This window comes from Asterias rubens, chromosome 6 (assembly GCF_902459465.1).
Source record: "Asterias rubens chromosome 6, eAstRub1.3, whole genome shotgun sequence".
Lineage (NCBI taxonomy): Eukaryota > Metazoa > Echinodermata > Asteroidea > Forcipulatida > Asteriidae > Asterias > Asterias rubens.
Window position 1 is genome coordinate 15,063,009 of NC_047067.1, and position 23,424 is coordinate 15,086,432.

The 23,424-nt window shown below is 38.7% G+C and overlaps 1 protein-coding gene across 3 annotated transcripts in view; it reads right to left on the reverse strand.

Moving 5' to 3' along the window:
* LOC117291518 (voltage-dependent L-type calcium channel subunit beta-3-like) overlaps positions 1–23,424 on the reverse strand; it is a 69,501-nt gene that overhangs the window by 13,542 nt on the left and 32,535 nt on the right. The window contains exons 5-9 of one of the 3 annotated variants that reach the window (XM_033773288.1): positions 22,937–23,040; positions 11,654–11,772; positions 10,739–10,878; positions 4,574–4,686; positions 15–262 (exon numbers count right to left, since the gene is read on the reverse strand). In XM_033773288.1, the coding sequence (XP_033629179.1) occupies positions 15–262; positions 4,574–4,686; positions 10,739–10,878; positions 11,654–11,772; positions 22,937–23,040 (724 nt within the window). Of the gene's footprint in view, positions 1–14; positions 263–4,573; positions 4,687–10,738; positions 10,879–11,653; positions 11,773–22,936; positions 23,146–23,424 lie in introns of all 3 variants that reach the window. The other 2 variants (XM_033773287.1, XM_033773289.1) reach the window with 2 other exon arrangements.

Below are 23,424 nucleotides of genomic sequence, written 5' to 3' on the forward strand. Positions count from 1 at the left end.
TACAAGTAGCTTACATGCGGGCACTGTTGAAGTTTATCTGCTGCCACCAGCTGCACATTTAAGTTGCGACTCTGCGACTTTGATCGTGACTTGATCAGCCTTTGTAAAACCTTCGGAGAGGTGATCTTGACGTAGACGAGAATCGGGGCAAGGGAAGTCTTTGATAGCTGAGCGGGATGGTTGATGGTGTCGCAGTCTAACACGACCAACTGAAGAGAGCGGGCCAGCTCAAATATTCTCTCAATCTCAGCTTGGACTTCCGCTGTGGAAAGAAAAAGAAGGATTTGTTTGACTTATAGTGATAACATAAAAAATCAAGGTAACATCTATTTATAAATATCAAATAAAAAACCCACAAGTGAAACTGACTGGGTAAATTTGAAATGAGTTGACTATAATGAGTTGACAAAAATTGACTATAGCGGGATTTAAACCAACTACTTTCAGATTGACATACCGATGCTCTACCAACTGAGCTTTGTACATGCAACATAGCTCTGGCGTGTTAATCCAAAGGTCGTTGGTTCAAATCCCGCTCTAGTAATTTTTTCTTTAGTCAACCCCAAGTCTATTATAAACAATTAATATTTAACGCACTTTTTACAGAAGTATCAATGTTTCAGGCTTCATCTCAACCACCATTTTGATAATAATCCCAAATTGATGTACATTCCTCCACAATTCAAATCTTTCACTTGTACTCAACTATTCAATGCTTGCCACAACAAAACGTTTTTGGGGGGTTAAATAAATCTCTCGTCATTGTTCATGTACAATTTATTTTCAGGAAAAGTGATAAAATATCTCAATCATGATATGTTTTATCCACTGAAACTCACTTTCCTCCCTAATGTGGGGGGAAAACGACAACAATCTGTTAAAAAATAAACTACCCCCTCACCAAGATATGAAAAGATCCCAAATGACCCTTACATTGTATATGCGACAATCTTCATATAAATATATCATTTTGGTTTAATAATCATCATACATCGCAGTTAACTGTGGCAAAGCGCGTTTCCATCCCAGCCCTGCGCCTCCATCTCTAAGCGTAGGACTCGTTGTGGGATATTGAATATGATGAAGCGTTACGCTTGGCTGACCACCAAGCACATTATGACACTCAGCGCAAGGGCATGAGGGACGATGAAGGGGGGGGGGGTGTAAGGCTCACATCTGCTTTTACCACCTTGAATGCTGTCATGTGAAAATGGGCTTGGATGAGTGCTATGCAAAGAAACCTGCTAGGTCACTTAACATCATGCAGTGTAGGGGGTAGTGGGTAAGGGTGTGTCTTATATTCTCAAGGAGGGGTATACCGGTATTAAGCTTTTTGTGTTTGGCCTACAAATGATCACTTTATTGAGAGTGGATTAAGGCCCTGTTGTATTCTTCCAGGAAAACGATAACCTAAAACTGTTGTCATTTCAACTTGTTGATTTAAAGGATTTGGGTACTTTTCCAAAATGTCCATAGATTTACATTAAACTTACAGGGTTTGAAGATAATGAAAGTGGAAACACGTTTGTAAATGATTAAAATAATTTTCGTCTCATGAGACAACAATTTTTGTCATGACATTGTTTTACTCATTTCCCAAAAACTACAGCACCTCAGCACGTAAAATTTTCAGGGAAGCTTTCTACTATCATTATCTTCAAACTGTGTAAGTTTAGTGTAAATCTGTGGACATTGTGTTTTTTGTCCTACAAAAGTTACATAGACCCTTAAACAAATCTTTTAAACGTTCAGCGTTAACAGGGTTAAATTTGACACTGGACCCCCCCCCCCCCCCCGCCCCAAGGCCAGTGATTTTGTCTTAGGGCCAGTAAAATCAGGACTGGACAAGTCTGACTGTCCGACGGTGGTTTTTCAATTGATTAGTGAAACCTCTCTGTGTAATTTTCTTAAAACTTACAAAACAATTATGTTCAAACATTTTGACTTTGAGTGTGATAAATATTACACTTTTTATCCATTTGAAATTGTTATACCTCGGTAACAAACTGTGGAGTTTGATTGGTCGAGAACCAATCATGTGACGCGCAACAAAATGGGCCGGGTAACATGAAAAAAGATATACACCGGTGTACATCACCTTGATTGTTCCCGGCGGTGGTCGATTTCCAGCGCTGTGTACGAAACAACCGCGGGTTCGAGGGAATTGTTTCTTGTTCGTCTGCTTATTAAACAATGGATCGTCGTAATAGTGTTTGAAGATGACAAAACTTTGAGAAGAGGCATATCAAAACAATTGTTGCACGCTGTGACTGGGGTCCATGGGTTTTGTACACTCTCGAGGGGAAATGGCACCCTCGAGTGTACAAACGCCATGGAACCCGTCACAGCGTGCAACAATTGTATAATGGTACATTCTGAACATTACGAAGTACAAGTAAGCCTCCTTTACTTTAATGGCAGCTGCTGTTGACTACTCCATCGTAGTGTGGGGGTGGGGTGAATGTGGGAGGGTGATTATATACCTTGATGAAATTAATCACACTCTTCAAGCAATGTAACAAAAGAAGAAGACATTGATTGGGTTCCGGCCTTGTCTGCCCTACTTGTTTTGGCCTGATAATAATTTATGCTGCCAGCGTTTGTTTCATTTAAATATTCATGAGTATGATATTAAGATTCCTTTGAGGACATTAAATAGATGTAAATTTATATCAGGGATAAAGAATGTCGGTACGACACTGCCCTGAAATTGCAAAGGACCTGGGTTTGAATCCCGACCGAGTAACAGCCTTTGATTTACTGAGTGTACAGTGCTAACATTGGTGTATACATTGGTGTATATGGGTAAAAACAAAATTAATATGAGGACATTATGATTTTTTTTTTTGTATTTTTCTTTAAACCAAGTAGAAGTAAAATTGAGAATTTAAGGGTTGTGTCCTCCCCATTAAATGGATTTCTTAGAGAGATGACGGACATCTTCTGAAGCTTGTCACCCATGTTCTGTCTCCACTAACTTCACTAACAAAAATATGAATACCCCATACAAAGGTTCTGCTTTTCGATTGGTTAAGAGCGCACCAAATAATATGTAATTTTGCTTTGACTCGAAGATGGCGTAAGCCCGACGCACTATACACGCAGCAAACAAGGTACTACACCCGTGACCGGTATACTTTCCCATTGCAACCTAATGTACTAAACGCATATCAAGAGTAGCTTCTTGGTACAATAATGTCTAGGCAAGAAATATGCATGGGTTTTATAAAACAAATATTGACTGCTTTTAATCCTGCTATGGTTAAATCTTTGACTCCCTCTGTGATTCCAGGAAACAGTCTATTTTCACAAGCTTCACAAGATGTGGAGGGGGGGGGCTCTCTCTGCCACGTACATACATGTTCATACATACATACATACATACATATAGGGCATTTGTATAGCGCCACTACGTCAAGAACGCAGGGCATTAGATAGGATACAGATAATGTTTGACACACTTCTTGAATGTTCGAAGAGAGTCAGATTCCCTGATTGAGGTGGAGAGTATATTCCAGGTGTGTGGAGCAAAATGAGAGAATGCGCACATACAAAGGCATGGTATTATTTCTCTTGAAAACTTTGATTTCCTATATAAGATCAATTTAGGGTAAATTGTTTTTTTTTTATTTATTTATTTTTTATTTTTTTTATTTATTTTTTTTTTTTTCAGTTTCAAAGTGTTAATGGATGTGAATTTAACATTTCCTATCTCAGCCTCATTAAACCCTTCAAAATGTTTCCATCTCCGTACTTCCTTTTCTCAAAATGTCATTTTTCGAGTTGGGTTTTGTTTGCATGTGGACGGGCCCAATTCACCTAACCATCTCTATTTTAATGCAATGAGTTGAATGGAATTAACCCAGATGTCTGCACCAAACTGGGGGTGGATTTTACTTATAAATACACCTACAGCGTCCACGCAGAAGTGGTTAGGTTAACAGGGCTACCAACACTTTGTTCCTGCAATCAGGGAAATTTTGTACAACAATTAAGGATATATTTAGAATTACATTAAACATAGCAAGGGAACAGTTTCCATAATCGAGGAGATTTTTAAAGGAACACGTTGCCTTGGATCGGTCGAGTTGGTCTTTGAAAAGCGTTTGTAACCGTTTGTTATAAAATTGATATGGTTAGAAAGATGTTGTAAAAGTAGAATACAATGATCTACACAAATATGCCCCAAAATTGCGCAGTTATCGTTTTACCTCGTCGACTAACACGATCGGCCATTTATGGGAGTCAAAAAGTTGACTCCCATAAATGGCCGACCGTGTTAATTCGCGACGTAAAATGAAAACCGTGCAATTTTGAGTGATACTTGTGTGGATCATTATATTCTACCTTTAAGACATCTTTCCAACCATATACATTTCATAACAAACGAATTCAAACGCTTTTTTATAGACCAACTCGTCCGATCCAAGGAACGTGTTCCTTTAAACTTGTTGAGGGAAACTTTTGCAGAATCAAGGAGAGTTGGCAGCTCTGGGGTAAGGGTGGAGGGGGAGGGTTGATTGGTGAACCCTGACAGATGATGTCATGCTAGGGTGGTCATAAGTTCACTTACCTATACTGTTGGAGCGGCTGTTTGAACGCTCCATTATTGCACGCTTATTGGGGTTGTTCATTACGGAACGTTTGGCTAGTGCTATATCTGCAGTTACTCTTGTAATTGATATTCTACAAAAGAGAGAGACAAAGAAAAGGAATCCTCAGTTAGGACAATATAGGAAAAAATATAATGCAATCAATTTGAAATCACATAATGTAGACCTCTAAGTATGAGCAATTGCATAGGAAGTAAATTTTGTTTCAAAAATTTACTCATGTTGAAATTTGCTCCATGCAGTTTTTTTTCCCTTAACCTAAGCTAAATTTAAAAGTTTGAAATTAGAAATGTACTTTTGTAAAAATATTGATACACTGCACTGCACCTAACAAGAAGAACATATCGGACAAAAATCGGATAAAAACCTGCAGAAATGCAAGAGCTACAAGTGATAAGAGACCCATCAACCAACCGCAAGTTTTGACTACTGAATACTGAATGAAAACAGATTCAGGTATTGGTACCATGCCATGTCTCGTATTGCTCTCTATGTAGTTCATGTAATTTGTACAATAAATGTAATGTATAGGGAATCATCCCAAGTCTTGATTTCATTTTTTTTTTTTTTGTGATTTAAAGCCATTGGACACTTTCGGTAAACAGTATTGTCCAAAGGCCCACACTTCGTGTATCACAACTTATATATAAAATAACAAACCTGTGAAAATTTAGGCTCAATCGGTCATCGGAGTCGGGAGAAAATAAACGGGAAAACCCACCCTTATTTCCGCACGTTTCGCCGTGTCATGACACGTGTTTTAAACAAATCCGTATATTCTCGCTATCGAGAATTGATAATTGTTGTAATGTTTTCTCAAAAATTTAAGCATTTCATGGAACAATATTTCAAGAGAAGTCTTTCACCATTACCTTCTGTAAACCCTGTAAGTTATTTGTAAATCTGTGAACTTTTATTTTGTTTCTGTTCCGAAAGAGTATAATGGCTTTAACCAGATATTCTGTCACTAATACAATGTGGTTATGTTGCTCCCCATGTAGTTTTTGCTATTTTTACACTAACCGACATGCGTAGGTGATTAGCAAAATGATTGCATGTGCTTGATAATGTCAGATGTATAAATTCTGTAAAAACAGAGTATTTGATGAGACATTCTTAATATTAATCCAACCTGAGGCTCAAACCCCACCGTCGTTGCCAAACAACAGGTCTTGAATTACACTCAATATGAAAGAGGGCATACCTTTATATCTCATCTTGCCCAAGGTGCAGTTCGAACGCTATTAGTTTATAAATTCCCCCCGAAAACCACACAAACAACTATCAAACAGGCTTTCATCATCTAAAATGTTTTGCTTTATGGTCTTTCATCTGACATCTTTCAGAAAACATTCTATTTTTTGCGGTTGTTTTTGCACAGATCTGTGTACTTAAAGGGACACTACAGATTTGGCACGACAAAAAGATCACAGATTTAAACAAAACCTACACGGTCTAATGATAACGATAGCAGAAAACATCCCTTGAAATATTTCTGTTTGAAATGTCATATCTGATGAGAAATAAATAAAACTAATTTCCCGTTTGGTGTTTATCGCTCAGTGAACAATTTACTCACAATTTTTTTTGCATTGATGTCATGCAAAATGTGTAGTAATTGGTTTTTCTCTTTTTTCTTGTGACCTAGATGGCTGATCGATCTCAAACTTCTACAGGTCTGTCCATTTATGTATATGATGGATTACTTAAAGTGCTTACACTGCTGACAACTATTTTGTTAGCAAAAAAAAACGATTCTGTAAAATTCCTTTAAAAAACAGAAATGACAAAGTGGAACATCCGTGATTAACCGGTGGATACAAAAGCAACAAGCGAGGGCCAGTTTCATGACAAACATCTATCCGAATGATCTATCTATTGTGGTCCTTCATGCACGGATATCCAGCTTCAATATCAAGTTTATTTTCAGGTGTGGTGGCTTGCCTACACTGTAGCAACATATGACCTTTATATGACCAATGCGGTAGTAAGAGTCTAGGGAAGGCCCAGGGCATTGACGTGGGTTCAGACCATGGTTTAAGAATACCCAGCGGAGATATCAGCAAGGAAGTATTGTCGCAAAGTAACCTCTCTTGTTAACAACTCGCCACCGGCCCAACGAGCTAAAGCCCTGCAAAGTCTAGCAGTAGCGACAAAAATACATCCAGGTTGACGCAACTCCCTGTAGTGTATGAATCCCCAGAACAGAACGATTCTAATGAAATGCAGTAAGTACACTAATTTCAATGCTTCAAAATGTCATCCGCAGAAAAATACACTTTGTTTTTATATCAGGAATACACCACAGTGCTATTTCTAGTCACTAGCGAGCAATTTGTTTATAGCACATTTGTCAATTAAATTTTGGTTTCAGGAGATTTAGGGCTTGTTTAAAAGTGACAAAAGCTCTAAGAATAACAGTTCAACAATCCTGCCAAGCTTGTCTTCATTTTAAAGAAACAAGTCATTGTTACGAAAACATGTTACGAATTTGTTCTTCTGCAAAACCAATTTACATTATGCTACAGACTTTAGCTGTTTTGCTTTCTAGATATAATAATAATAATAATAATAATAATAAGACATTTGTAAAGCGCCTAATGCAAAAGCCTCTAAGCGCATTAAAGAAACAATAAAATAAACAATTAGAGAAAGATACAAGATACAAATAGGCAAATTACAAAGAAGAAGCTTTAAACAAATGAGTTTTCAACAAGGACTTAAAACATTGTAAAGTATTAGCTTGGCGAATATGCACAGGAAGACTATTCCAAAGAAACGGTGCGGCGTAAGAAAAAGATCTGTGGGCATAAAAAATGGAAGAAGCTCTAGTAGACTGTTGAGATGATCGTAAAGTCCGAGTAGGGGAATAATGATGATTAAGTTCAGATAAATAAGCAGGAGATTGACATGTTTGAGCCTTGAAAGTTAACAGAAGAATTTTGTAAGCTGTTCGAAACTTAACTGGGAGCCAATGCAATTGCATTAGTATAGGTGTAATATGGTGAGAACGAGGCAGACAAGAAACGAGGCGAGCAGCAGTGTTCTGTACACGTTGAATTTTAGCAATATCTTTATCGGGGAGTCCATACAGAAGTGAATTGCAGGAATCAAGTCTAGTAGTGACGAAGTCATGAACAAGACGAAGAGTAGTTGCTTCATCCAGGTAGCGGCGAATTTGTGATATTTTCCTTATAGCCATGAGAGCTCCTTTGCAAACATTATCACAATGTCTACTCATGCACAATGATGAATTCATAATAACACCGAGGTTACGGGCAAATTCAGATGGTTCAATGACAGACTGGGCAATTTGTATTGTTGGCGGCGAAATCTTTTTTGCGAAACGAGATCTCAAAAATAAAATCTCAGTTTTTAAGTCATTCAAAGCAAGTTTATTTGACAACGCCCAAGATTTGACATCTTGAATGCACACTTCAACTTTTGCAATGGCAGAAGCGCGATCAGCTGGATCAAATGTAATGTAAAGCTGGGTGTCGTCAGCGTAAGCAACACTAGAAATACCATGGGCAGCAATGAGGTCTTGCAAGGGTGCACTGAACAATATAAATTCAAGTGGCCCAGCTACAGAACCTTGTGGAACACCACACCAGAGATGATGGCGATCTGATTTAACATTGTTGGTGAGAACATGCTGGGTTCTGTTGTTCAGATAAGAAGAGAACCAGTTAAGATAAACCTAGAACCCACGCTAAATGAACCTAATTGAAAAACAGTGTTGCAACATCCACGACAAATTGGTTACAAATTCCTGATAGGAAAAACACAAAACCAAAGTTCCACTCAAAAGGCAGTTGACCAAAATCAAAGGATCTAATTGCCTCTCTCGGAAGCAAATTGCCGGCCTACGTCAACCCAACTCCCACTGGTGACAAATTCACATACTCTACTCACATAATCCCACATAATCAACAACCAGTGCACATTATATATTCTCCGAATGCACTTAGCTGATGTTATCCCTGCCCTTAAGCGTTAAAATTAATAACTTCCTAGAAAACCAACCCCTAGGGTGTTGCAACCCGTCAGTGGTAAATATTTTACCCTTTCACAACGATAATCACAGACTATGTTAAGCATCAAGTTCATATTTTTTCAAAAAAATGTGGGTGTTTTATGCAAATTAATATCATAGTTTTGGGTGCATGAACATCTCTTAAAACCCTCTAAACAGCCAAAGGAAAAGACCTTACATGCTGGACCCACTTAGGGCAATCAGAAGGCAGATTGTATGCATGGCACAAAGCCAGGAGGAACGTCGAGCATGTAGGCATGCCCATCGTCTGACAAGACAGCCTAATCACATAGATTACCCACCAAGAAATCACCACAGTATCAGTGGAGATAATCCCCACATTTTGTGGTTATTTATATTTATATAATATAAAATACTATATATAAAAAAAAATATATAAAAAAAAGTAGAAGCTGGTCCTTCCGCCCGCGCCCCTCGGCTGCTACGAGGGTTAAACATTGTCTGCAGCTCAGACAAGAAATATTCAAACTGAGATCTTGTGTCTTGCGGGTAAAATCAGCATCTGTTCCATGGACACGATGTCTTCTTCAAGGAGACACCGGCCATGATGGATACCAACCAATCTGACAAACCTGAGACGCAAGTGTCTATCATGCTTGATGACCTACACTTGTTAGCAGACTAGACAACAGGTTGATATGAGGTTAGAAGACCAGTACTATGCCTGGGTGACAAGTGAAATTTACTACTTGACTAGTCACACCTCAAATAGTCACAACTTTGGCACCAGTCGCAAATAATTTTAAATTCCCAAGATGTATTGTTTGATAATGTTTGCTGCAAGAGAATAGAGTAAAATTCACCCTGAAAGGATTGAAGGATTGTGTCACTGATGTTTGTAAATTATGCTGTCCTGAAGATAGTGAGCGACACAATTGGTTCACCAAGCAGGAAGTCTGGATTATTGTTGTCGTTGCTGCATGATTAACCGAGTAGTTAAAAACTGATAGCCGGGACTTAACTAAGCAATCAATAGTCGTGACTTTGACACTAGACGCACTAGTCACACAGGCTTAGCTAGTACCTACTTGATTAAGGAGCCATTTAGAATAGTCAATGTTTAACTAGATCGGTTTGGTTTTTGAAATTGTTTTGACTCACACACCCACCCACCCACCCACCCCAAATCTTGATTTTCAAATATTAAATTGCTTCATAACGTAATCTATACACTAAAGAACAAAGTAATGCCCCGACTAAACCATTTACTTTAGATCAAATGTCTCCAACATCAATAGTTTTCAATTGCTCCCTCTGGCTTAAGCAAACAACTTTGCAGTTTAATGAAAATTGTTGATCTCGTCCAGCTGGGTATTTGTCTTCTTTTATTTTTTTTTTGCTGGTTTTCACAAGTTCGAGTTTTCCTTCCACATCTTAAAACTGAATTTTGATTTTCACTTATATCTTTTCCCCAACCCTTCTAAAATTTCGAGGGAGAAAAAATAAAAAAAAAAATTTTTAAACATAAAAAATAGTTAATAACCTAGCAGAGTCAGGTCATTAACTATTTATTGCATTTATACCATCGGTCCCTTTGGTTGGTGGCTTGTTTGCAACAGCTAATTCTATATTCTCAATTTTTTTTTTTAATTGTGAAATTATTTTCAATTTTTTAACACTGACAATTCTGAATGGCCCCTAAACTAATGCTACCCCTTGTGACTTTTCATCTCATATGTGTTCTTTACTCTTCTTCTCTACCCATTTCCTCAAACCCAAGAGTATTTTTCAATGATCCCATGTTTCATAGAGTTTAAAGGAACACGTTGCCTTGGATTGGTCGAGTTGGTCTTTGAAAAGCGTATGTAACCGTTTGTTATAGAATGCATATGATTAGAAAGATATTTTAAAAGTAGAATATAATGATCCACACAAGTCGAGGCAAATGTGTGTGGATCATTGTATTCTATTTTTTAAACATCTTTCTAACCATATGCATTTCATAACAAATGGTTACAAACGCTTTCAAAGACCAACTCGACCGATCCAAGGCAACGTGTTCCTTTCATAATAAAAGGAATCTGTTGTTATGCCGATTTGCGGAGCCCAAAAGTTCTTTTTCATTTACCTTCCCTCAAATTTGCGCTTGAGGTAGTCAAATAAAGCCTTCTGCATCATATCGGTCACTTCATAGCCTTTCAGCGATGGACCAACTAAGACCACCGGGCGCATCGAAGGGACTACATCATATGGAGGTATATTCTCTGTCTGAAAAAGACACAAAGTTTGGAAGGAAATAGTTAAGAATCAAACTTTTTTTATTGATGTAAAGTTGCCACATTGTGCCTATTTTTATAAAAATTAAAAGTCTTTTTGAGAAGTGTTGATTATGAGAAGAATCTGTGTTTTATAATTCTCAACGCTTTAATCAGTATGCTCTGAAACGTTGAGGTGTCAACCACAGATTCTTCTCAGAACCGCCACTACTCAAAAGAGATTTACACATGGTGCTACTGCGAAACCTCGACTTATTATAAAATTATAGGGCCCAATTTCATAGCGCTACTTAATGGCAAATTTTGTGCTTTTGGTACGATTTCCATTTCAGAGCGCTTCTTACCATAACCACACAAAAAGGCATGCTAACCATCCGGTGCTTACTGCATGAAAATTAATGACCTCGCAGTACAAATCCATGGTGAACGTGCAAAATTGCCACCTAATTTTCTTGCTAACCTGTCAAATCTGTTTACACCTACGGGCGTTGAGCAGCGCTATGTAGCTGCTAAGCACAAAAATTTGCTCAGCATGAAATTTCTTGCTTGATAAAAACAGGATTACCAACAAAATTTCCATTTGTTGCACATTGCTTGATACCGGTATTCAGCTATTGTTTGGTTATCCTGAAAATCACTTGGAAGTTTGGTTGGTAATCCTATTTTTATCAAGGAAGAAATTTCATGCTTAGCAAATTTTTGTGCTTAGCAGCTCTATGAAATTGGGCCCAGGTGATCTGTAACAATAGGTCATATCGTCCACATACCTTTTTGAAGAATGGTTTCCTCTTCTCTTTGGGTTGTGGTGAGATGGTGCTACTCTTTGACCTACTCAGCGACTCATTGTCATCTACATCTGCCGTGCCGTTTTGATCCAAGTCTACACCTGGTTATGCAAAAAAGACAAATACAACAACAAATGAGATTAAAACAACTCCATTGTTTTTATACAAGTTATTAAATGTTAAAAGTAACATTGATTTGACAATCTTCTTCTAACTTTGCAAACAATCTCATAATAAAATTCTAAGCTTACATGTGTTTTAAGAACATCAACTTTTTAAACAAGTTTTACCTCAAAGAATTGGATTACATTGACTGAATCCAAATGTAAATGTTGACAACCCTTTAAAGTAAGGCCTTCATGGGTGAGTCACATCCAGGTAATATTATTGACCTTTACAAGACGGCGTAGTGAATCTAAGACTGCAAGGGTGCTCCTCCCTTGGTATACAGATGTTTATCCTGTCAAACGCTATACCTTCATGTATAGTTCAATGACTTGAAATTTTACGTTAAGATAGAGTAACAGCCTCTAAACACAAGCAAGACTGTTTTCTATTTATGGTGAAGGAAAAATAGCCATCTATGTTAACAATTTTGTTGTGACATTTAGTCAGGTAACAAAAATGAACTGCCTCTAGCTACCGGGCGACCACGATGGTATAGTTGGTATGACACTGCTCTAGAATTGCAAAGGTCATGGGTTCGAATCCCACCCGAGAATGCCTGTGATTTTTCACAGAAAGTACTGAGGATACAGTATACACTGCTAGCACACATGGGTGTAAGGATAAAACCAAAATTGATACTCTTTGTCCTCGATGCAAATAAACATCTATTAAAGCAAAATGTCAACCGGCATGTGGAGAAGTCTTCAACTCCAGACAGTTATTAAGGCTGTAATGAGCTTATTACCTAGTACATGCAGTATGGTGATTGGATACTAGACGATGATGTAAACCTTGATACGCTGACCTAGTTAGAGACACTGTCAGCTACAATACAGACAAAACAATGACCAAGACCTTGTTTGCAAATCACGGTAAATGTAACACCCATATCAGACAAGCGCGCAAGAGTCACGCCAAACCAAATAGATTTGGAGCGACTCTAGGTCAAACCCCCCAAAAACTTGGTTTCAGACAGGCAAACTTGACATAACATTTACATTCGGCTGATGACAAGATCAACGTTTGAAACCAAAGTGCTCCAGAGTCGTTCCGAACGACTGCAACAGTCGATCTTTTGACTTCTTGCGCGTACAGTCGCTCCTAACTGTTTCAGATGTCAGATATTTCATGTACTCAATTTAGATTTTGATTTGGCGCGACTCTGGAGCAACTGTCGGGAATGGGTGTTAGTTCCCCATCAAGTGACCATACTCTACAACCCATGATACGGAGCGACTGTCGGGAATGGGTGTTAGTTCCCCATCAAGTGACCATACTCTACAACCCATGATACGGAAGGAAAAAACACAGTATACATACATGTACATGTAGGCAAGTACACCTTGTACATATCTCCTACTGATTCTGAGTCAAATTCTTGGTTCGTGTACTCAAGTGTTTTTTTGGGTTTTTTTTTGGGGGGGGGGGGGGGTCGCCATATGTTAAAAAACTAATGAACAATTAATGTGTCCACCTGATCAAGTGATCACTAAAATAAGTAATGCACTAAAGGGTTAAAAACAAGTATGAGACTTATAGACTTATAGTTACATGTTTACATAGTTGAGTCAACTACCTCTACACACATAGCAAAATCTGCAATTTCTCCCGCAATCTTTTATTCATATAACTTTAATACAATTTTTGATGCATCTCCCGTCCATCTGTTTCCACTATGCAATGTAATCTCTTCTAGCCACAGGACAATCTCCAAACAGCTGGATGTGGCAATAATTATTTATGATTAAGATCATGTTCAGCAACTTCTTAGATTTGCCCGCAGGTATTCAGACTCTTCAGAAGGAGTTGTCTTTTTTTCTGTGTCTGTCTGGTGCCAATCAGGGAGTATCTCTTAGAGATAAGATCTCGGCAAGTCATGTTCGGACTTCAATCTGTTGCTACATGGAGGATGAGAAGGGAGTGGTCGACTATCCAAGGATTCAGATTAACAACATAACTTAAAGGGTCTTGTATATTTGGTTTGCGGTAATACCATGTGTGTATCTACTTGCCAGGTAGAGTTAGAGAACTGTTTTGCTTTATTCTACTGCCGCGGAGTAGATAATCGGAGGTTCAGGAGACTTCTCAGTTCTGAAAAGAACTGTCCTGTGTTTTAACTATTACCAGGGCGGATGGTATAGAAAATAGGCTGGGACTACTACTTTAGCTTATACATTGTACATGTAGGATCAGGATTAACTGTACTACCGCGGAGTCAGTTCTTGAATTGGTCTCAACGTTTCGACTAGCTTGCTCTAGTCATCGTTAGGTGATTAAAGGGTCTTCTTAAACAACTGCCCTGAATCAACACAAATACTTGCTTGGAGCAAATACAGCATAAAACCAATAAATCACTGGCACAACCAGAAGGGGCAGCACCCCCCCCCCCTCCCCCCATAAGGAAAAAGGCACCCACGAATGGCTCAATAAAATAAAAACATGCTAAAACTTAGGACTTTAACTGCCTCTCGCCATTGGGCTAGCTAGGTGCTCCATCCCACTTACTTGGTAAGACGCCTGCTCTAGTACTGCAAACGTCGTGGGTTTAAATCCCATCTGAGCAGTTAGTGCTTGTGGATTTTTTTAAACAGAATTTGAGAAAAGTATACTGAATGAAGCATTTTAATACATATTGGTGTAAAGGTAAAAACCAAATTACATGATTTCTACACTCATTCATATATTCGTATGGGGGGGGGGGGTAATAACAGCAGCTCAAAAACAAGTAAATAATTTCAGAGTGATTTGGCCTTACAAAAAAAATGAGATTTTATGAAAAAATGTCTGTAAGGATTTTGTTTAAAATGATTGATTTCATGTGGCCTTATTATTAAACAAACTTCATCACCGCCATCATGAAATTTTCATGCGCGTTTATAATCATCTAGTCATGTTGTTAGCTTCAATCAATGGCAGGCCGTACACATCATTAGATTTAAGGTTCCATCTCAACTTGATAATCAGATAAGCTTCCTATACCAGCTGTGGAGGTACATCGATTGCGCTGCCTCTAATATGGTCATGATGCTAGGCCTCTCTCCTTGCCACTACTCAGGCATCAGTCAAGAGCAAGTTTTCATCGCTTTTTTTTGCAGAGTTTTTAGTTTTGTCGAGGGGGGAAAGTGGTCCAATAAAATGTTGGCAGGCTGGGGGAGAAGGATTTATACCCATCTGGTTTCATTCAAAATCATCAATAAGTGTTTTATCATTGAGTATACCATCGGTATTAATTACCCCCCGAATCAATTTGCTAACTTACCGTCTAAAAGCCTGCATAGTGGAAAGAGGGTAATGGACATTATTCCGCCTGACATCTTAGAAAGGAGATGAAATGAATGTGGACTTGCAAAAGGATCAACAGCCACTGATCTACATAATGTGTAGAATCCATCAGGTTCTTCTTATATATTTTTTCCTCACGAGTTTTTTTTTTAAAAGTCAAGGCTTTTTGAGTCGCTCTTCAGGTGTGTAAAGGACGTTACAAAACAAAATTAATATTATTAATATTATTATTATTATTGCACTATATAATCAGGGAACAATTTCTGCGCTGCTGTGTTAGCGTAGAATGTGTACACTGCCTAGTAACTTGGAGTACGCAACTGCAGATGCCAAAAAACCTGCTAACCAGTGAAATACGCTTGACATAAGCACAGAATTCCCTGCTTACAATAAGCATCATGAAATAAATTGGGTCCAGTACTCTCCCGAGTTACATGAATAAAATCCACAGGCAATCACTTTGACACGTTCGATGAATTTTTTTCCTGGATCTCTGAAAAGTACTGGGTATACAATGCTTATTGCCTTCAAATAGGGTTGAATCCTCGATTCTGATTGGTCGATCCATAGCAACAAGGAGTGTGGTATAAACCTATATGTATTGCACCACTCATCACACACCCTGCGTCTTGTGTGTTCTAACTGCGCATCATGTTTGCTTGAAGATAAATAGGTTCAGTCTCGTTGGATATGAAATGCAGAAGTGCTATATTTTTCCATATTCCACTCGCGCTTGTGTGATAACTTATAATACAAAACGGTGTAGGGGGAAGAATCAAATCAGATTCTTTAATCCCAATGCAGAGTTCACAGAATAAACATTTTACAAATTGTAGTAATTTCTCACACAACAAACGAACAGTGTGAGGAAGACTTGGATATTTGGATCAATCGCATTAGACGCTACAGATAAGCATCAATACTAATTTCATTGAGCAGTATTTTCTTAACACAGCGAGACAATCAGCACAGTGAAGATAATGCTACGTGTATGTGCAACATGAAAATCAATATTACTCTTGAGTGTATTGCTTATGTAAGCAATGGCCATGGGGAAAAACAACTTGTTTCTTGTAATAATACTTGTCTACAAGAGATACAGAAGTTATATTGGGCATTTATCTTCATTTTGTTGGTGTGTTTGGTCATGCTTTGTTATTGTTGTTACTTTGCACTGCTGGTAATGAAACCAAAGGATTCTTCATAAAGTAAACTTCACTCGCAAGCCTGATGAAACCTGTAAACAAGGGTGCTTGCTAGTGATTCAAAAACACCAGGGTTCAACCCCTACTCTTTTACAATAAGTGTTCTGGGTTTGTTTTGTACGTAGAATTACTATAACTTTTTTTTTAGATATCCTGAGCAGTGCCCCTGGAGCTCACCTGACTAGAGTGAAGTTTTTTTGAGCCACACCATGAGAGCCTGCATTGGCGGATACCAGCACTGTAACAAGGCTTTGATTATTATAGTACCAACCCTAGTACAAAGGCCTAACCGCTAAATGTGCCATCTGAAGGACAAAGTAAGTATGGAAAAGTATCTTGCGCGAGGATACAAATGCCATAATCAGGACTCAACTTGAAAAATATTCCTTCCTTATTCGTGTGTGTGTGTACACAAACCACCCTCAACTAGGGGTGGGACCATCAAATAGAACAGAGACAAATTATTCTGCATTCAGTTACATAAACCATTGTATGGCTACTCACCCACCAAACAAACAGAAATTGACAGTCATTACGATTATCAATCACAATTTGGTTGTTTTATGTATCTAAATGCCACCCTTTTTAATGGGTCCACCCTTTCATACTGACCATCCTGAGTCCTCACCACTTTACTCCCATAGGTTCATAGCCACCAATATTGTTTCTGAAATAGAAACTTTGATTGGCTATAAATTTTCCCACTTTTTCCTGGATCCTTCCCTGAATCCTTTGCTCCTCTTTTTTCTATAAATGGATATGTAATAATTTATGTTTATGCCTCTGAAGAAGGTCAGGTTTGGAGCTTAGGCCATCTACCCTACTCATTTCATAATATAAAATGTACATGAATATCAGCTGCCTTCATAGTCTCAGTTTGTTTATTTATTTATTTCCCTTCAAAAGCATCTTTTACTTACAGTTCAGTCAATAACAGTTTGTCCTTTTCTTTTATTTGAATTGTTATTTACTTAAATCATTACAGAATTGCTCCCTTCTATTTATACTTTGTGATGCACTGTTTGCCTTTTAACCATAATGCTATGATGTCCTTCACCTTTCAACGTATAGATCAAGTTTACTCTTTGATGTCTGTGTCAGGACATATCAAATGTCACTTGACTTTTACAATATTATTTTAACCACCTTTAAAAAGTCATCTTATTTGACATGGCTCTATATTAAGGATGCGTGCACTCAATAATAGATAAATACATAATACCGCTTATCTTGCTGTTTTTCCCCAGAATGTTGAAGGAGGAGATCAGCTTACTAGCATTGATTGTCACCTCAGTAAAAGATAGTCACGACTGTGATAGTCAGAATGGTTTTACTGAAATCATTTTTGAAGTTAATCTTTAGAAGTTTTTGGATCTGCATCAATCTCTGTTTGCATGACATTTAGTCAAGAGTAAAATCAGGTTAGATGGAGTTATCAGTAAATATTGACATGTGCTTCTAAGCAACCATGCTACAATTAAGCAAGGGACCCTTGCTAAATTGATCTCGTTTGAAGCTTTAGTTCCACTTTTAGGTTTTAGTTCCGCATTAAAGTTCCACTGTAAGCCACGCCCACTTCACACAAACAAGCTTCCGACCCTTACCCTGAGAAGCCCTTTTAAACCGTACAATAATGTACAATAATTTGTAACTGGAATAAACAATCTGAGAAATATTTTTGAGAGTACTTTCTCAAACTCAAATTAGGGGGATAAATACCTTTTTCCATTACCACATTACTTCGAAGTGAAACTAATTTGAGGCAAGAATTTCATCTTCCAACGCCATTTCCATTTTGGACAGGGGCACTTGGAAAAATATGAAAGCTATGAGAAACATTTAAAGGCAGTGGACAAAATTGGTAATAACTCAAAATAATTGTTAGCATAAAACCTGACTTGGTAGTGAGTATTGGGGAGAGGTCGAAAGTGTAAAACATTGTGAGAAACGGCTCCCTCTGAAGTGACGTAGTTTTCGAAAAAGGAGTAATTTTCCACGAATTTGATTTTGAGACCTCATATTTAGAATTTGAGGTCTCGAAACCAACCATCTGAAAGCACACAACTTCGTGTGACAAGGCTGTTTTTTCTTTCATTGTTATCTCGCAACTTCGATGACCGATTGAGCTCAAATTTTCACAGGTTTGTTATTTTATGCATAGTTTGAGATACACCAAATGTGAAGACTAGTCTTTAACAATTACCAATAGTGTCCATTGCTTTAAAGGCGGATCCAAGGCCAAAAACGAAGGGCAACAAAGGACATGGCCTCATCCAGTGGCCTCCAGGTAATTCTAGACCTGAATGATTAGCAAAATACATAATTCGGAGCAGTTGAGATGTGCTCAACTCTCCTGCGAATATTGCAGCGAAGACGGAGTTATGACGCCAATCTCATGTCAATTCGCATTCGCAGGAGGTATGAATTTGGCTTTATACCATTGAAAGCTGCAGCTAGCTGTCCGTCTGACCAATAAGTGTTCATTTCAGTTTATTTTAAGAGTGGTTACCAAACGTTTAGCTTCCCTTTAACTGTCTTTGATTTGAAAAAGACAATCAAAGGTCTTACAAGAAAGCAAATTTGTCTCAGAAAGAAAAGCCTGGATATCCAAAACCCCAAACACCCCTGGATTTGTTACAATTCCCGAAATATAAACAAAAGAATAAGGTCAAACATGCATCCATGTCCACAGGTGTGTGCCTATGAATAAATACATTGGAATTCCAACGACAGACGCAGAATAAACTTGTTTGAGGAACGTTGCTTTGAAATAAATTTAGAAAAAGGTTGCAAAAGTCAAACGGGATCAGTTGCCCGAGCAACAAACAACTATATTGAAGGAGTTTGAGTACAACTTCACTCCTACACACTCGTGTCATTGGAGGCTGAAAATAGTACAAAATTGTGAATTTTGTAAAAAAATATGGGTCGATAATGAATTGTTGATATGGTGTTAACTTGTTTTTATCATATACAACATTTCACTAACTCAATCCAGTACATACTTGTGAACCATTAGAGGTACGTCACTAGCGGCTACTGTCTGCCAAAAGTCTGTCACTCTAGGAGTCAAATTGCATATAAAGATATGATGCCTGTCTCTTCCACATGGGTGTCAGTTAACATGCAGACTACACAGTAAAACACATGGAATCTAACCCACAAAATGGCACAATCAAGATTTCTAAAATTGGCGATGACGTCAGGTGAATTGGATCAATTGCCATAAAAAAAAGTGTGCAAGCATGTGTATTTCATAAGCTATCAAGAAGATTTGACAATAAACTCACTGAGCCAACATCCTCAGGCCTCCCTACCAGGCACAGGATTTACACGCAGGCCACGGCCTCTGTTGCCCCATGCCATGGCCTTAATGCCCCTTCAAAAGTTTCCCATTGACTTTCAGGCCTGCCCTGCCCCTCCCCACATCATTTTGACTTATAGTAAGAAGCAGTCCCAATGTAAATAACAACTCAACAGACGTTTGAACTTTACATTCCAAATGCTGATAATAATAGAGGCAGTATCTTTCAAAACCATTCCGCAGTTGACTCAACCTCTGAATCTTAGTGGATCCCTCCCTCCCTCCGTCCCTCTACGGGGCGACATAAACACCCCCTACAGCTGCAGCTGTGGAAACGCTGAAGGTAAGTCGAGCCGAGGCCCTTTAGATCAAATGGCGTTGACAGACCGAGCCACCGAACAGGCCAAGGTGCCAATACTGAATTAAATTAATTAAATCATATGTTTTGTGGACCACAGGGTACTCAAAAAAAGTACACTGGAAGTTCCCTGGCTACTACTGTCGTTGTTTGAAGATCACCTTAGTGATGGGCTGTTATTGATAAGCTAAGATTATACGGTAGTGACGTCAACTACACTATAGCTAGTGAAGGTGCCAGATGATCCATCACTTTCACACAGAAATGTTACCAATATCTACTGGAGCTCATTATCCTCTCTCATTGGTAACCACATTCATAAGGCTCAACTTGGTGTTGCTTTAACCAGAAACACAGCAGGGAACCAGTCTTCAGCCGACAAAAAAATCCTGACTTAGGATCAAGATGATTTAATAAAATTCCTCAGCAAAAAACAACTAACTCAGTATAAAAATGACTAAATAACAGTATTAATTGGTTTACACATTATGCTGATGGGTGTAAAACACTGTATACTCAGTACTTTCCACACTCAAGTAAAGAAAATCCAGAGGCATTACTGAACTTTGGAAATCAAACCCGCAACCTTTGCCATTCTAGAGCAGATGTCCTACCACTAGACTAATGAGATTTCTTTAGAGGTAGTTTTGAATTCTATATTTTAACACTTACTAGATTGAATAGCATTTTTAGGGGAACCTACAGGTAATGAACAAGAACCATAGCAAAACATTCAGCCAAAGTTACAAGACCATAGAAGCCAAACTTTTTTAAATATGAGATATCGCCTACATCAAATACAGCCACTTCAAGGTGAGGGTTACACTGTCTTTTAACGATACCCGCCCTCCTTGTCCCTCCCCAGTAACCGCCCGTGAACATACAAATAAAAATTTACAGTGTTCAGATTCACTTCTTAAAAGTAATGTTGCACCAGACGCCTTCAGATACCTACATTACAAACACTGACTAAATAACCTCCAAAATGTATCGAGTCACATTAATTTAGACAATCATTCCTCCAAAAATACAGGTATCAAAGAAGTCTGAGAGCTAAGCAATACCTCTGCCTTGAGATTCTGTGACCAGCGAGCTATTTATATGCAGATCAGCACCACCATTCTAATACTGTCAATTAGATTGATTAAGACGTGCAATTGAACACTAGAACACGTCTGAAAGCTTTTCTGTGAAAGCGTAATGGCCAAGACGGCGCGGCGGTGGACTGGTTATTAACCGCAAATAAACCACCTGGAAGCTAACTCATCAAGTTGTGGTTCAGCTGATTCTAGAGGCAGTAATTGTATCATGGTAATTTCTGTACAATGTGAATTACATTCAAGTGTGGCATTGGTAACTATGGGACCAAAATTCATCAACAAGGGAGACATTTTTCCAAAAGAGTAAAACAACACATTCTATTTTTGCTTGTTACTACTTTCTTCTAAAAGATGTTATTTTTGCGCTAAATCGTTGCGGTAGACGCTTCTAACACAGGATTCGAACTGCCTCTAGCCACCGGGCTAGCTCCATAGTCTAGTGGTACAACATCTGCTCCAGCAATGTAAAGGCCATCGGTTCAAATCCCACCCAAGTGATTTGCTCACAGATTTTGCTCACAGAACTCTGGAAAGGACAGAGTATACTGTGCTTAATACACATCAGTGTATAAAGGATAAAACCAATTATATACTTTCTTTTAGCTAGCTTGTGTATTTAGCAGGATGGCAACATGTGTTCCAAATAAACAAACCTGAACCTTGAACAAGATGGTGCATACAACAGAAAAGCCGTTGAATGTAAACTGAATAGCAGTTTTGCAGAAACTAATTTTCAATCCGCTGCGGGTGCAAAATTGACCTGTATTGTCAATACATCAATGTTTGTAAAGGATGGACTGCTATCTCCACTTCGTATTAAGTCTATCTCATGATATCGCTAACACAGTAAAACAACATTATCCATTGAATTCAGTCAAACATTTTCTTCTAGCAAAACATTTACGCAAAACTGCTGTAGAACGTCAGTTTTACGTACAACTGTAATGTAAAACTTTTGTTTGTAATCTTTCATTCAACTGAAGCATCTTGTTTTCTTGAGTTCAGAGCACTCCTTGGCTTTTCCACATAGGTCTAAGACAAACAAGTACTTGGGATCAGTTGAGGATCTGTGCTAAGAGTAATCTACGTGACCTACAAACCGTCTTCAGCCCAAGTAGTTCAAAATCAAGCATTTACCCTATGACACACATAAGACCATCTCTCCTGCAGTCTTGGGGTTCATCACCAAATGTGTATAAAGTTGGTAATGAGACAACAGCCCTTTTCACACCGCATCCTTTATCTCAGCGGAATACAGCCCTGGGGAGAACCTGGGAATTTTGTTTACCCCTCAGTTACCTTGGTTTACCTTCACACTGTGTCCCTATTCCAGGGGGTTCTGGTTGCACGATTCAAGATTACCCTAGGGTTCTACTGCTTACCCATACTCCAGGGGTGGTTATTCCCGGGTATTCGAATTTGCCAGGGCAGACTAGGGGCAGACCAGGGGTGAAGCGGTCATAGTGCGAAAAGCGGACATTTATTCTCCAGGAACAACCCCAGAGTAGTGTGAAAGGGGCTACAGAGTACGGTGACACCATATAAATAGAACCCGGAGAACGCTGAGTTCCCCATTGTGCATGCGATTTTTATAGATGCGTGTACGCCATTTCTTTTAATGCGGGTTTGGCAAGCAACATTTTTTTTGCCAAACAGTGATACTATTTTGCCATACAGTAGACATCTAAGCATTGGCTACAGGTGTTATGTGATGATAATTTTGCCATACACGGGTGTCACGTGGTGCGATAAGCGGTGTCCACAGGCGGTCGAGCTCTGCGTTCTCCGGGTTCTGTTTAATGGGTGACACTGGTTTGTTCCCCAAGATACGTAAATCTGTTGACTTACCAGGCGTTGGTGGCGTAGACCCCCTCGAGTTGGCGTTCTTTGTGTTTGCCAGTCCCATGATGTCACCCAGGTTAGAGGTGGAGCTCAGGCCGCTGGTGGATCTGCTATGACGTGGGGAAGTTGGGTAACTACTTTTGCTGTTAAGGGGTAGGGTTGAGGCTTTGTTCTGAAGGTAATTTGTCCGCCCAGATGGGGACTGGGGCATCCGGCTGTGTTTGATTCATTTTTGTTCGTGCGTTTTATATTTTTATTTGATGGGCAATGAATAGTGGTGATATGTGCCATCCAAATTAGCAAGAAACACCATGATTGAGTTGTGAGTTGATTAAAGATAAAACCATGCAGGTTTGCCCACCAGATTGATTAAGATTTGCCCAAAAGAATTCCAAGTTGATACCAACATAATAATCATTGATAGATTGCCAATTGTTGAGCAGATGGTTAAATATGATGCATGCATTACAACCATAACCCCCAGAACCAGGTTT